Source organism: Solanum verrucosum, unplaced genomic scaffold (assembly GCF_900185275.1).
Source record: "Solanum verrucosum unplaced genomic scaffold, falcon-dt-bn FXZP01000205.1, whole genome shotgun sequence".
Taxonomy (NCBI): Eukaryota; Viridiplantae; Streptophyta; class Magnoliopsida; order Solanales; family Solanaceae; genus Solanum; species Solanum verrucosum.
Genome location: NW_026019950.1, coordinates 3,379,681 through 3,392,587, shown reverse-complemented (window position 1 = coordinate 3,392,587; position 12,907 = coordinate 3,379,681). Strand labels below are relative to the sequence as shown.

At 31.7% G+C, this 12,907-nt stretch overlaps 1 protein-coding gene across 3 annotated transcripts; it reads right to left on the bottom strand.

The window, feature by feature from the left end:
* Window positions 1–390: 390 nt before the first annotated feature.
* Window positions 391–6,638, bottom strand: LOC125813921 (DNA-binding protein RHL1). Of its 3 annotated transcripts, none has more exons than XM_049493399.1 (9): window positions 6,232–6,638; window positions 5,755–5,865; window positions 4,477–4,563; window positions 4,128–4,342; window positions 3,336–3,409; window positions 2,952–3,112; window positions 1,908–2,018; window positions 995–1,033; window positions 391–832 (listed from the first exon to the last, which is right to left on the bottom strand). In XM_049493399.1, the coding sequence occupies exons 1-9, from the start codon at window positions 6,538–6,540 to the stop codon at window positions 797–799; spliced, it is 1,143 nt and encodes a 380-aa protein (XP_049349356.1). In that variant the 5' UTR covers window positions 6,541–6,638; the 3' UTR covers window positions 391–796. The 3 variants fall into 3 exon arrangements, with proteins under 3 accessions (XP_049349356.1, XP_049349354.1, XP_049349355.1); XM_049493397.1 differs by having other exon boundaries at window positions 525–861; XM_049493398.1 differs by having other exon boundaries at window positions 525–768.
* Window positions 6,639–12,907: the final 6,269 nt, after the last annotated feature.

The following is a 12,907-nucleotide window of genomic DNA, read 5'->3' as shown; positions in this document are numbered from 1 at the left end:
TCTCTACATATGACATTTAAATGGAGAAACATGGTCGGTAAGGTGTATTCTCACAAAACATATTCAATGCAATAAACTTGAACCAAGTAGAAATTATATAAACCACTCTAGTTACGTTACTGTATAAGATAGTGCTAGACCAATGTACGAGAAGTTGATTTATCTCACAAGTAAAGCAGAAGCCTTGAATTTTGGAACTAGAACCTCAATATTGCATCATATTTTAGTTTATAAATTCAAGAGTCCCTCACTTCATGAATATTTGTGTAGTTTCAGTAGAAATGAAACAAAGAAAAGATGACAACACTTCTGACGTCTAATTTTTTTTATCAGAACTACATTTGAGGGTAAAACAGACATATTCATGACATCTATAGCAAGGTTTGTTATAACAAAATCTCAACTCAACACTGGTATCATATAATCACTGATTATGCGATAACTGAAACGACCTATGGGAATTGGTATTCAGAGACAAAACAAACTAACTACTTCAGCCTACCGATCACATATTACATTCTTATGGCTTTATACACACTCTTCCATAACTAACTTTGGCTTTCTTCACGTCATCCTCCTCCCTCCCAAATGTAATCTTCGAGTCTTATAGGAGAATCATCCTCCTAGAGCACCGACATGGCAAGCCCATGTGATGTTCACTTCGTGGTGTGTCCTCCTTGGCATCCAGATTAGCAGCTTCTTCAATTGAATTTACAACATTTGTCCGCAAGAGTAATTTGCAGATCCATTGAGAATGGTTGTCATATTCTATCGATTAAAATATAAAATACAAAACTCAAGCAGCCCAATCTTCATCACTAGCTTCTGTATCCTGAACATATTTAAGAGTTGAAGAATAACCTAAAAATATGAGAGTCTAGGACTTCACTGCAGCATAAAAAACTTGACGACACGACACCTAAACAGTTAAATTAACAGATACAAAATTAATCAATGAAAAGAAATTCTTTTAGAAGTGTTTCAGAACTCAAACCTTAGATGAACTAGACAACTCTTCAATGTCATCTTCACCCTACAGAGTATGTCAAAACACAAGAGACAACATTTATATTAGCTGAATTTAGAAATACGAGCACAACCAGTACAGATCTTGTACTGATTTGGTAAATCAAATGAACCAAGATACATAGATTTTGTCAGCGGAGCATGAGAAAAAAAAAATGGCTCTCCTAATTCCTATCCATGAAGCAGTCATACATTTTCTTTTTATGACATGAATGGTTAGAAAAATGAATGCACTCATCAGAACAAATCCTTCCTTTTTAATTTACACAGAAAAAAGTTTCCGTTAATGTCTGGTTTAAACATGTATCATCAGTTTCAGAAAACACGAGATAAATTTAGAAAGCTATAGTCAAAGCTGCACATCCAAGGAAGATGCATAACTTCAAGTGGGAAACTGTTTGTCATGAGTGATATACTTAATTACCATAAAGAATAATGTTCAAGAACAGCCATAATCTTGCGAAGTGTATCATGAGCACAGAAAAGAGGAGCACTCTCCCAAACTTCCCTTAGCATGAAGGTGGTATAAGAAGTTTGCCAATGTGTCCAGTTTAATCCAAATTAAGGTGAACTACTTCCCAATATTTGAAATCTAAACATCATTCAGGGGTGAGAAAAGATCCAATTGTCGAACTAAACGAAGATTCAGAAAGTTAGTTACTATGTATATCACCTGGATATATAGTCTATGAACCAAGCCAATTATTTTCAATTGTATCTTCAACATTATAAGAGCCTGCTGGACTTCCTTTCTTTATCTTTGCTAGCTAAGTCGAAATTGCCATTTAAGAGGAAAGAAAGATGATGAAAGAAACAGAGTCGCCCAGAGTTGGACTGAGCATGGCAAGTGGATTAATTGCAGAACATAGTCTGAATTTTACCTGAGAAGTACCAACATGATCAGGCATGGTTGAACCAGATTCTGTGTTGGATTCCCCTTTGTTTGTTGATTTTCTTGTTTTCCTTTGAGAAACTCTATCTGGAGTGACAAGCTTCAAAGTTTGTGGAGAAATACAAACATTAATTATTTGTGCATCAACAGAACAAGTATGAGTATGACCCAATAAAATATGAAGAGAAGTCAGACAAAAAGTTCACTTTTACCCAAACACACTTCTTTTTCTTTTTTGTTATAAAACCCAAACATAAAATTGATGGTTACTAGCATGTGATTCTATCTATGATATGAACTATTAAGTGGTATATCCCCTACTATAGTCCCTCAGTTATCACTTTGAGCATACAACTCAACCGCTAAAGTCATATTCTGCAACAAAATTCAGGCCAGTAAACTAAAATTCATGAGGAAGGGTGGGGGGTCTCAGAATTTTTTTTCCCCAAGGCAAGTTATTCCAGCAAACACCAATATAATAGCATCCACATTTACCTCGCAAATGAATTAAGTTATTGCTCCTATTGTGAAACTGGCCTTCTATTTCCTATCTTTCCACATCACTCCATCCATGATACTTCATTGCCTCTCTTTACCATCTCTACCCTCTTTTAGCGAATGACGGTAATGCAGGACTACAACACTTTTTGCTCTCAATAACCATATCCTACAGTGGCTATCAAACACCTTCATAACTATGTCTATAGAAAATCATGTAGTGTAGCATCATTATTGGATATAACAGGATGGCATCACCAAATAAAATATCTGAATGCAGGTGATTCTACTTTTGTAGGATACGAGCTTGAGGAAATTTAAGGGATGAAGAGTTGTGGTGGCCCATGAGGGGAGTTCATAAAAAACAAGCATGGGTCTGCCCCCCCCCCCCCCTCTTCAACAAGTACACATTAATGTTGTTAGATAGACGATATGTTCAACAATTTCTAAAACTAACTTGTTGCCTCATGACAGAGCTACGAGTACATACCTTGTTTACTTTTTTTCTTTATGAAGTAAGATAGACTGTCCGTACCTTGTCCACTTTCTTAAACATTGTTGAAATAGTAGCCTGAACAAGAGAACTCTGCTTAGTACGGGGGGATTTCTTAGACTTGGAAGCAGTTTCGGCAAGGGCAGTGATTTTTCCAGTAACTTGACTTTGTACTACAGTTTCATCACAAAGAATGTCACTGCCTGCACCACAGATTTTTCATTCCATTAAACGATTTAAAGGAACTGGAAGATAGCAGGTGAAGGGAGATGAACAACAGAACAAACCCAGAGAACAGAGACAAGACTTTGAGGGACTCTCACTCTAATGGCTTCTTTAAAGAAGTTCGGAAAAAACTAACAAAGGATATAAGAAAATATTTTCGAGATGTTTCCAGAAGTACATTTTTTTGTGAACGATTCATACCAGTTTTCTCTTCTTCCTCGGAAGATTCGACTTCATTGTCAACCAATTCATCCCCGGAAGAAACTTCTGCAAAACTGAATTATTGAACATAAAAATACAGGTCATGTATTAAGCAGACATCAGAGTCAACTAGATCTTAGTTAATACAGGAAAATATCCCTCAAGAAATTAATGCAAACAAATACAAAGTAAAATTTCAAAGAAAAAAGTTATAGGCATATAAAGTAGTGACAAAAGATCAGTGATTGTTCAGTTTCTTCTGTGGATAGTCCTTGAATGAGTACCAAACTAATGCTCCTTAACTGGAGTCCTCAGGAGTGTTAACATATTCTTATTTCCTAACAATAAGGGCGCATATTATGAATGAAATTAATTTTAAATGCCTACTCTTTTTTTTTATTTTATGAAGTAAGGAGATTTCATTAGAAGGCATCAAGAAGATGCAAGGCAAAAAATTACAGCAAAATAAGGGGTCTGCTCCTGTACAAGAATTTACTAAATAACTAAAGAGCAGACATAGTCCAAAAAAAGATCAACAGTGGTTACAGGGGCCTGGTTGAACCGGCTATATAAGAAGACTAAACAGTTGGATTTAAGAATGTGGTTAGGAATTAAATGCCTACTATTTCTTATGCAGGTACAGTAATCCTGGGCAGTCCATGAAGTTATCTTTCACCTCAGTGATAAAAGCTATGTTATACTACATACAGTTAGTTTCATGCAATATGATGCCGTCAGTGCAAGATACCAGTAATAAGGAAAACTACTTGTTATACAAATCAAAGCATATACTTGATTTTTTTTCCTGCTGCCCTTGCTGAACGACGAGATGGAGTTAATTCGATAAACTCTTTTGAATCATTTTGACTTTCTGATAATAACTCCTCCTGTTCATGTTCAGGAGACTGTTGTTCCACATGCTTGACCCCACATTCACTAGTACTTCGTTTTTTAACACATGTAGCACCAGCACCACCTTTAAAATCACACTCCGATTTCTCTTGCTGCTGTAACCAAATAAGATATCCAACAGTATCAGCAATTCTTTGGAAACAGTGAGCAACAATCAGCAACTTTAGCATACTCTATTAATTAATGCTTTAACCAGTTGGGTTAGGAACAATTTGACAAAAAAACTAACCACATTCAGCTCTTTTGGAAACTCGAGTCGTGCTTCTTCAGGATTCTCATCTTTCCTCCCTATCCACCATGCATCAGAAAACACAATCTGGAAAAGAAATAAGCCAAAAATCAGGAAAAATGAAAGAGGTTAAGTAAATGCAACTAAGTGCTAAGCAAATCCTTTTAGTTTTCATCAGAGCCTTATAATAAGGTGAACTATAACATAAGTAAACCAAATCCTAATCTGTCGAACAGAGTCAACAAACAAAGTAGATCTAAGAAAAACATTTGCAATGGTTATTGGCACTTGATATTCAAAATGTTTATACAACAACAACATACCCAATGTAATCCCACAAGTGGTGTCTGGGAGGGTAGAATGTATATTCAATATGTTTATAATATCTCAAAAAACAACTTTTTTAAGAGAAAATAGATGAAATCATGGGAAACAGACTTAATAACTGAATATGCCTTCGTGATGGATAAGTCAACTGTATTGAAACAACGTTTTTTGTGATCAAACTTTTGGAATGTAAAATGAAATATTAGCCTAGGAGATGGAAGTAAGGAATCAAATAATAGCACTTAGTTGAAGTTCCTTTCACATCTCACAATGCAATTCAATGCTATTCAACTTACAACATTTAAATAATAATAATAACTTGAGAATGAAACTTGGAAGAACAATAACATGCTTGAATCAAATGAAAATCTAGAAGACAGAAAACTTTAGTCCAATAAGTTCCATGAGTCAAAATATTGAACATGCGCACTCCCAAAGTCTCCAGTAGCAAGCTCATCAGGAAAGAACAGAACCATTTATAATATGGATGTTGCCAAATCATAAAGCATATTAGAATTATGACAAACCATAAAGCATATCACAAATATGGTCTTTATCAAATTTAACTAAAGAGCCATTCTTGGTTCTATTTTTCATTGTTATGAAACATGTCTATTAGGAAAAAGGTAAATAGTTCCTCTCGGCTTGTTCCAACTCCTTGGAGAATGGCTCCTGCATACTCTCTTTTCAATCATAGAAAGCAGTATTTATTTCTATAGACAATATAATTCCACAGCTTGCAAGGAATCAATGAGAAGGAAAGTTCTACTATCTGTTTTACTTCTAAATATGATGCCTTGGCGATGATTATAACATTGTTCATGAAACATTAGTGATTAGATAGGAAGACAGGTTTTTGCAAATGAAGCTCCAGGGATTAAAAGTAATACTAAGATAAACAGATTAAAACACAGAACAGAGAGAGAGAGAGAGAGTCATAGAACTACCAACCATATTGTCAAGGTAATCTTCGCACACTACATTTTTCCCACCTCTGGAGAACTGCATAGTCAGATAACCATTTTTTGGATATACAATTGTCCCAAACAACTTCATTTGACCCTGCAGATCCAATTGGACAAAAAATTCACTTAAAAAAAGAATTTCATGATCTCCAATCAGCACGAATACATCCACACTATGGGTAGCAAGTGCAGTCATACCAACTACCTTCAACATATGAAATTTATAAGCAAAAGAAAATTCAAAAAGCTACATCTTAAGAAGTATATTAACTCCACTTAATTTCCACAATTACTACTAAATTCCTGAGCAATCAATCCCTAACAAGTAAGCAAATCTACCAAATAAAGTTGAAATACTATCCTTTGTTTCCTCATTAGCCGGTTTCTGATCATTAAGACGCCAAGTGCTAGGAAAATACCCGCAAGTAGCAAAAGTTGATAAAGTAAGTAAAAAATATTATACCTGAGGGAAGTCGAGGTAGAGAATAGGGTTTTTGGTACCAAGGTCTTTGAGCTCACCAATTTTACCCCCGGAAACCGGGGCAAGTAAACCGGGAAGAGAAAAGAGGAAACGATTCTTCCGTTGAGATTTGCGCAAAATGTCTTTACCATGATGTTTAATCACAGTTTTTGATGGATTCAGAGAATTATTAGCCCTTGAAGGATTCTCTGAGACCATTTGCTTCGAAATTGCAAGTTTCTTTAACCTCTTCTTCTCCTCCATATCTGGATTGGATTCTCCATTTGCTGCCTTCTTCCCTCCTCGAGCCATAGCCCTAACTCCGCCGGAACAGTTGCTGGAAACTGCACTTAGCTTAGTAATACGAGCAGAAGTTTTATGAAAAGAAAAATGCTAAATCCGCCGCTGGTGGGGGAGCGGTAGTGAAAAAACAAATTGACAACGCCGTCTAAACAAAAGTACGATTTTATTAATTCCCCGTTTGTTCTTAATTTAGTTAAGAACAAAATTAAAAAATATATATAGTTAATTAAGCTACCCACATATATGATATATGATGGATCAAAATTTCCTTCAAACATGCATAATGTTACAAAAATTAGTACAAGTTTATTACATACTTACATACACTAAAATAAATGGTAGTAATATTTTTATTTTAAAATGAAAAAATAACACGTATAAATTAACATAGAAAGTAGTATTTAGTGACAATTACATAAATGATAGTAGTATTAATTGTATTTGTGATACAACCTAATACAACAAATACAATATATAACTCTCTCTCGCCTCTCGCCTCTCGCCTCTCGCCTCTCGCCTCTCGCCTCTCGCCTCTCGCCTCTCTCTTCCTGATCTCGCTCGTCTCTCTCCTCTTTAATTTCTCCTAGTTTCGTTTGTCTCTCTTCTTCTCCAAACATATAGCTATGAATCTATAGGTCTATAATTAAACTCAAACTATGATCATTTATTGAAAATTTCTTTATTTTTTAAGCATAAAACGTAGTAAATAATCTCTAACTTTATTCACCTAAAATTTGTTTCAAAAGTTTTTCAAAGTTAATTATTTAGTTTATGAGTTCAATTGCTCAAATGAACACTCGATTAATAGTTATTTATCTTATAAAATTAATATTTTGTTAAATAAATTTGACTAACCTTTTAACTAAAAAAATAAAATGAATAAGAAGAAATGTGATATTTCGAGATAATAACTGTTAGGTCTCATTTGTATGCACTTAATAAAGGTCTTAATTGTAATTATTCATTTTGTTTGTTTAGTAAAACCAAATCTAAATCTAAATCATAATGATTCCAAACTTATCTGCATTTGTTTTATAATCGTAATCACTTAATATATATATATATATATATATATATATATATATATATATATATGAGTTATTAAGATTTATAATAAAGTTCTCATATGATTGAGATATTTATTCAATGTTTTTACAACTTCATCTATTTTTATAGCTAACTATCATATCGTTATTGTTACGCATCATTATCACTATCATCCATCATCTACCATTATCATTATCACTATCAATCACATAAACATCACTAACGTCAATCACTATTGTCAATTATCACCATTGTTAGCCGTCATTTATAATCATCACATCCAACGACTATTACTATTACGCCAGTCAATAACGACAATCACTACAACAATCATTATATATATCATCAACCACCATTATTAGTTGTCATCCTTAACTACCACGATCAACAAACCATAATTATTTATTATTGTCAGTCATCATCACCCCTAAATAACTACTACCCAAAGCCAGAGCTATTTTTACGCTTCAAATACGGGCTATATAACATTTTATGTAAGATTATCATGTTTAAATTCGGACATGCATTAAATTAAGAGAAAATTTCAGAAATAGCAAACATAATAGACATAATAAGACTCTATAGCTAGAGTTTCGATAATTGCACTCCATATCTATAGTACTGTTTGCTATGGAGGTTGTGGTTTGTATATTTCGCTTGCGAATATACAAAATAGTAAGTATATACAAATTCTACATTTATACATTTAAGAATTTTTCAGAACTCTGTTTGTATATTTCGCTTGCTAATATATAAACAGGGTAATTTATTATAAATTTTTCATAAATCGTATACACATAGCTAGGGTAAGCATATACAAAATTCTAAATTTTTACAATTAGGAACCAAATTATACAAATTATGGATTTATACAAATCAGTCGAATTATACAAATTCAACAAATAGCAAGAATTAAGAAAAATGTAGTCGCGAATTACAATTTTCTTAAAATGTAGTTATAATACCTAATATAGGCTAAATATTTGTTATTCTGCATAATTTTTTCATTAATGAACTGCATAATCTTTGTGACGCGTAAATCATGAAATTATGTTTAGTGTTTCTCAAAGTGTTCAGTCTGAAAAATTTGTCTTTGCTTATTAATTTTTTAAAAAAATTATCTTAATTTGAAAAAAAGAAAAGAATATTTAGTGTCCATGAGATATAAGTTCTAACTTTTACTTATAAGACAAAACTTAAGGTTTGCAAGTTCACTGATTTATAGACAATATATCTAAGTTCTACCTTTTATGTTCATGAGTGTACTTCTGATCAACTGAACCATGTTCTCTTAAAATATTTTGAACTTCTACTTTATAAGCAAATTAATTTTTATCCATGCCGTAAATTCGATGGACAATAAAATTTTTATCTAACGAATTTTCTAAATTAAAGGCTATTTTAAAAATTCTTTATTAAACTGGACCAAAAAGATAAGACTATCCATGTGGAGGCCTATGAACTTAGGCCCGTAATCCTATCTAAAGCCCAATTGAGGAAGAGGAATTTGTTTTTTTTTTTTTTAAAGAAGAATTTATAAATGGGTACTTTTTTTTTCTTTTTTCAAGTTGGGTACCCATAGTCTGACAGGAGCGGAAACCTAGTCTGACATAGATATAATAAATAATTTACACATATAAAATGTTTGATTAAGTTTTACCACTACAAATTACTTAGGGCCCGTTTGGCCATGCGATATGATATCATGATATGAAATCATGATATGGTATCATGATATGGAATCATGAGATGAAATTGAAGGTTTGTTTGGACATGCGATATTGAATTTTTGTGTTGTATATTTTCTCATAAACATAAAAATCCCATAAGTTGTAAAACTATTAAAATAACCCCAATTGTTTATTCAATCTTATCAAATAAACAAAAATTATGAAATCGCATAATAAATGATTACAAAGTTATTTGTTCTTCAGTTAAATAATTGTTTCATCTAACTTTAATTTAATTAAAAAAAATTGAACATAAATTGTACTTGATATGTTCATATCTCTCAACTACTCTTACAAATAACCTATAAAGTAGAAAAAAAACATACATTAGTTCTTCAGTTAAATAATTGTTTCATCTAACTTTAATTTAATTAAAAAAAATTGAACATAAATTGTACTTGATATGTTCATATCTCTCAACTACTCTTACAAATAACCTATAAAGTAGGAAAAAAAACATACATTAGTGAGTAAATATTAACTTAGAAGTTAAATGCACTAAGATAAAAATTAACAAACATCACTAACTTCTAACTATTTACAAGAAAAATCAATAGTTAAATATTATTGAATAACGAAATTTTAAAAAGTTACCACAAGTTTGAGTCAAAAACACTTCTAATAAAATTTAATCAAAAAAATTATAACTAGTCCACTTGACTAAATATTAATAACTAATTGATCAAATTTTCCTAAGTCCTCAATCAATTGGACTTGATATCCTTCAATCATGTGAACGAACATTTTGCAAATACTAAGATTAAGAAAGTGCGGCACCGCCAATGAAAATTGTCTTTTATCAATATTATGCTTAGTCATAAGATTAAGACGTTTTTTTTTATTATGAAAAATAAAAAAAGTATTACTCCCTTTGTTCTCATTTATATTCACCAAATGAATTTCTACTTTATCATTTATATTCACCAAATTTAAAGTGATAATAAATTTTATATTGGTGAGAATAATAAATTTTAAAAAGTAATGATGTCATTATAAATTTTATTTACATATTAAACAAATGGTTAGTAGATATAAATGTGGGGTTGTTTTAACAAAATATAAACTCATGGATCAATTATTGTATTAAAATATCTCAAATCATGATATGAAATCACATGGTGATTCCATATCATGGTTTTTGGAGAATATGATATCACCTCTCATGATATGAAATCGTGAGATGAAATCAGCGTAAAATCGCATGTCCAAACGCTGATTTCATCTCACGACATCATATCGTGATATGATATCGCATGGCCAAACGCCTACTTAGTAAATTATTTTCCAAGAATCATCTATGGTATCCTTTCTTCCTTGTGTCACGTCTAAAATTTTGATCGAGTTTTCTCCTTTCTCATATAAGAATTCAAATTGTTGAAACAAAATCAAATTTAAAAATACATTACAATATATTCAAATTTGTAGCATTCTATTCCATATACTGATGAAAAAAATTTATATTAATAAAAATTAAAATTGATCAGGTATTCAAAAACTTATTCGTTTGAATCCATCAAATTACACTTTTGAGTTTATAACTTACTACATTATAAAAAAATTCTTAGTAAGTGGGGGATAGAAGAGATTACTTTGATTTGTGCCCAATTCCTCTTTCATGTATGATTATTTGATGCCGAGAAAGGGGCCTACTCCTATTTCGACTCTCATACATACTGCTACTATCTTATTTCTATCACAAATCTATAAATTATTTTCACAAAGTTCCAACTTTAGAGTTGGGTCGAACCACAAGGATGGGAAGATGAGATCACCTTCAATTGATTTCACAACTTGAAACACACTAGCAAGACAAGACAAAACTCTTCGACTCTCATATACACTGCTACTATCTTATTTCTATCTCAAATCCATAAACTATTTTCACAAAGTTCCAACTTTAGAGTTGGGTCGAACCACAAGGATGGGAAGATGAGATCACCTTCAATTGATTTCACAACTTGAAACACACTAGCAAGACCAGACAAAACTCTTCATTGCGATCGCGGTTGAGGGGCCCGCGATTGCGGTGGGACGCTAAGCTAGACGTGGAAGGCAATCGACATGGGCATCGTGAACGCCGCAAGGAAGGGGAGAAATTATGAGATTGCTTGAGTAGATACATTATCCCTAGGTCATATCATTAAATGGGAAATTAATTGGATTATTCCATCTTTATCTCAAACCCATAGACTATTTTCACAAAGTCCCAACTTTGGAGACCCGGTCGAACAACAAGGATGGAAAGATGGGATCGCCTTCAATTGATTTCACAACTTGAAACACACTAGCAAGACCACAAATTTTTCTTGTAGTCTTACTTTTTCAGGTTATACCATACAATTTTCATAATGTATATGATCTCGGCTATAAGAATAATAACAATAAGAATATATATAAATATATCTTTCATTTTTAATTTATGTTTCATACAAATCAGAATAATAACAATAAGAATATATACAAATATATCTTTCATTTTTAATTTATGTTTGATACAAATCCGTGGATCCCAACCCAATAAGATTGGGCGAAACTATAGATGCGAATTAGAATTTCCTAAACAAAAGCTATGACATTTAATATGGTTTAAATGTTTGCTATTTTGTACAAATTCACTTAAATTTAAGTTTACATATGTCATCTAAGTTTGTATATTTTAATGCTAATCTTGGTGTACGAAATTATTTATTGCCCATGATGCTTAAAATTAATGGTTGATTTTCGGCTACGAACGTAAATTTTTTTAAAAAAATAACACGAAGCTTTGCTGGTGTGTGGAATAAACCTTCAAATATAGTTATGCATTTAATTACTGAAACAAACATAGTCTTTCCAAATTATTTTATGGGGTAAGATATAATGATTTCTCCTTCTAATGATAGCCTTATCCCATTTGGATGCAGTTTTAATATTTAAGGTTCTAGTCCGTGTTAAGTTTAAAGTTTATGCTTAACTAAGTTTGAACGGTATATTATGAGCCTATTCATAGATTGTACAAATTAATTTAAAAACATTGTCTAAGATTTATTTGATTAATGTAGTTTAATTAGTAGATTAATTTAGGGCCAAAGAAAGTTAATATTTATGTCTTGAGCTATAAGCAAATTTAATTTGAGCCATTTAGTGTGTTTAATGTGCTTCTTACCTTAAACAATAATTAAGATATGTGTCTAAAGTTACATATTCCCTCTGTCCCTAATTACTTGTTCACTTTTCTTTTTTTAGTTTTTCCTAATTACTTGTCCATTTTGACAGATCAAGAAAAAATATTATTTTTTTTACCTATTATACCCTCAATTAATTACTTTGAAATAAGTAGAACTTCTTGAAAATCTTAAATTTTTAATTCATTCACTTCATAATTAATAGGGGTAAAATGGTAAACTCACTATGTCAATAATTAATTTCTTAATAGATGTGTCAATTATTCAAAAGTAGACAAGTAATGAGGAAGGAATAATTTGTTAGTCGTCAAGTGCTCAAACTAGAATGTCTAATATTACAGATTATATTTATGTTTAATTTATGCATGTACTAAGATTTATAGTTTGTAAGTCATTATATAGCCAAACTAGAATATGAAACATCAATATGATAAA

Coding starts and splice junctions, on each gene's coding strand:
- LOC125813921 (XM_049493397.1), bottom strand. CDS start 6,540: ATGGCTCGAGGAGGGAAGAAGGCAGCAAATGGAGAATCCAATCCAGAT. Junction 5,866..6,231: donor TCTACCTCGACTTCCCTCAG/GTATAATATTTT, acceptor TTGGATCTGCAG/GGTCAAATGAAGTTGTTTGG. Junction 3,410..4,127: donor GCAGCAGGAAAAAAAATCAA/GTATATGCTTTG, acceptor TCAATAATTCAG/TTTTGCAGAAGTTTCTTCCG.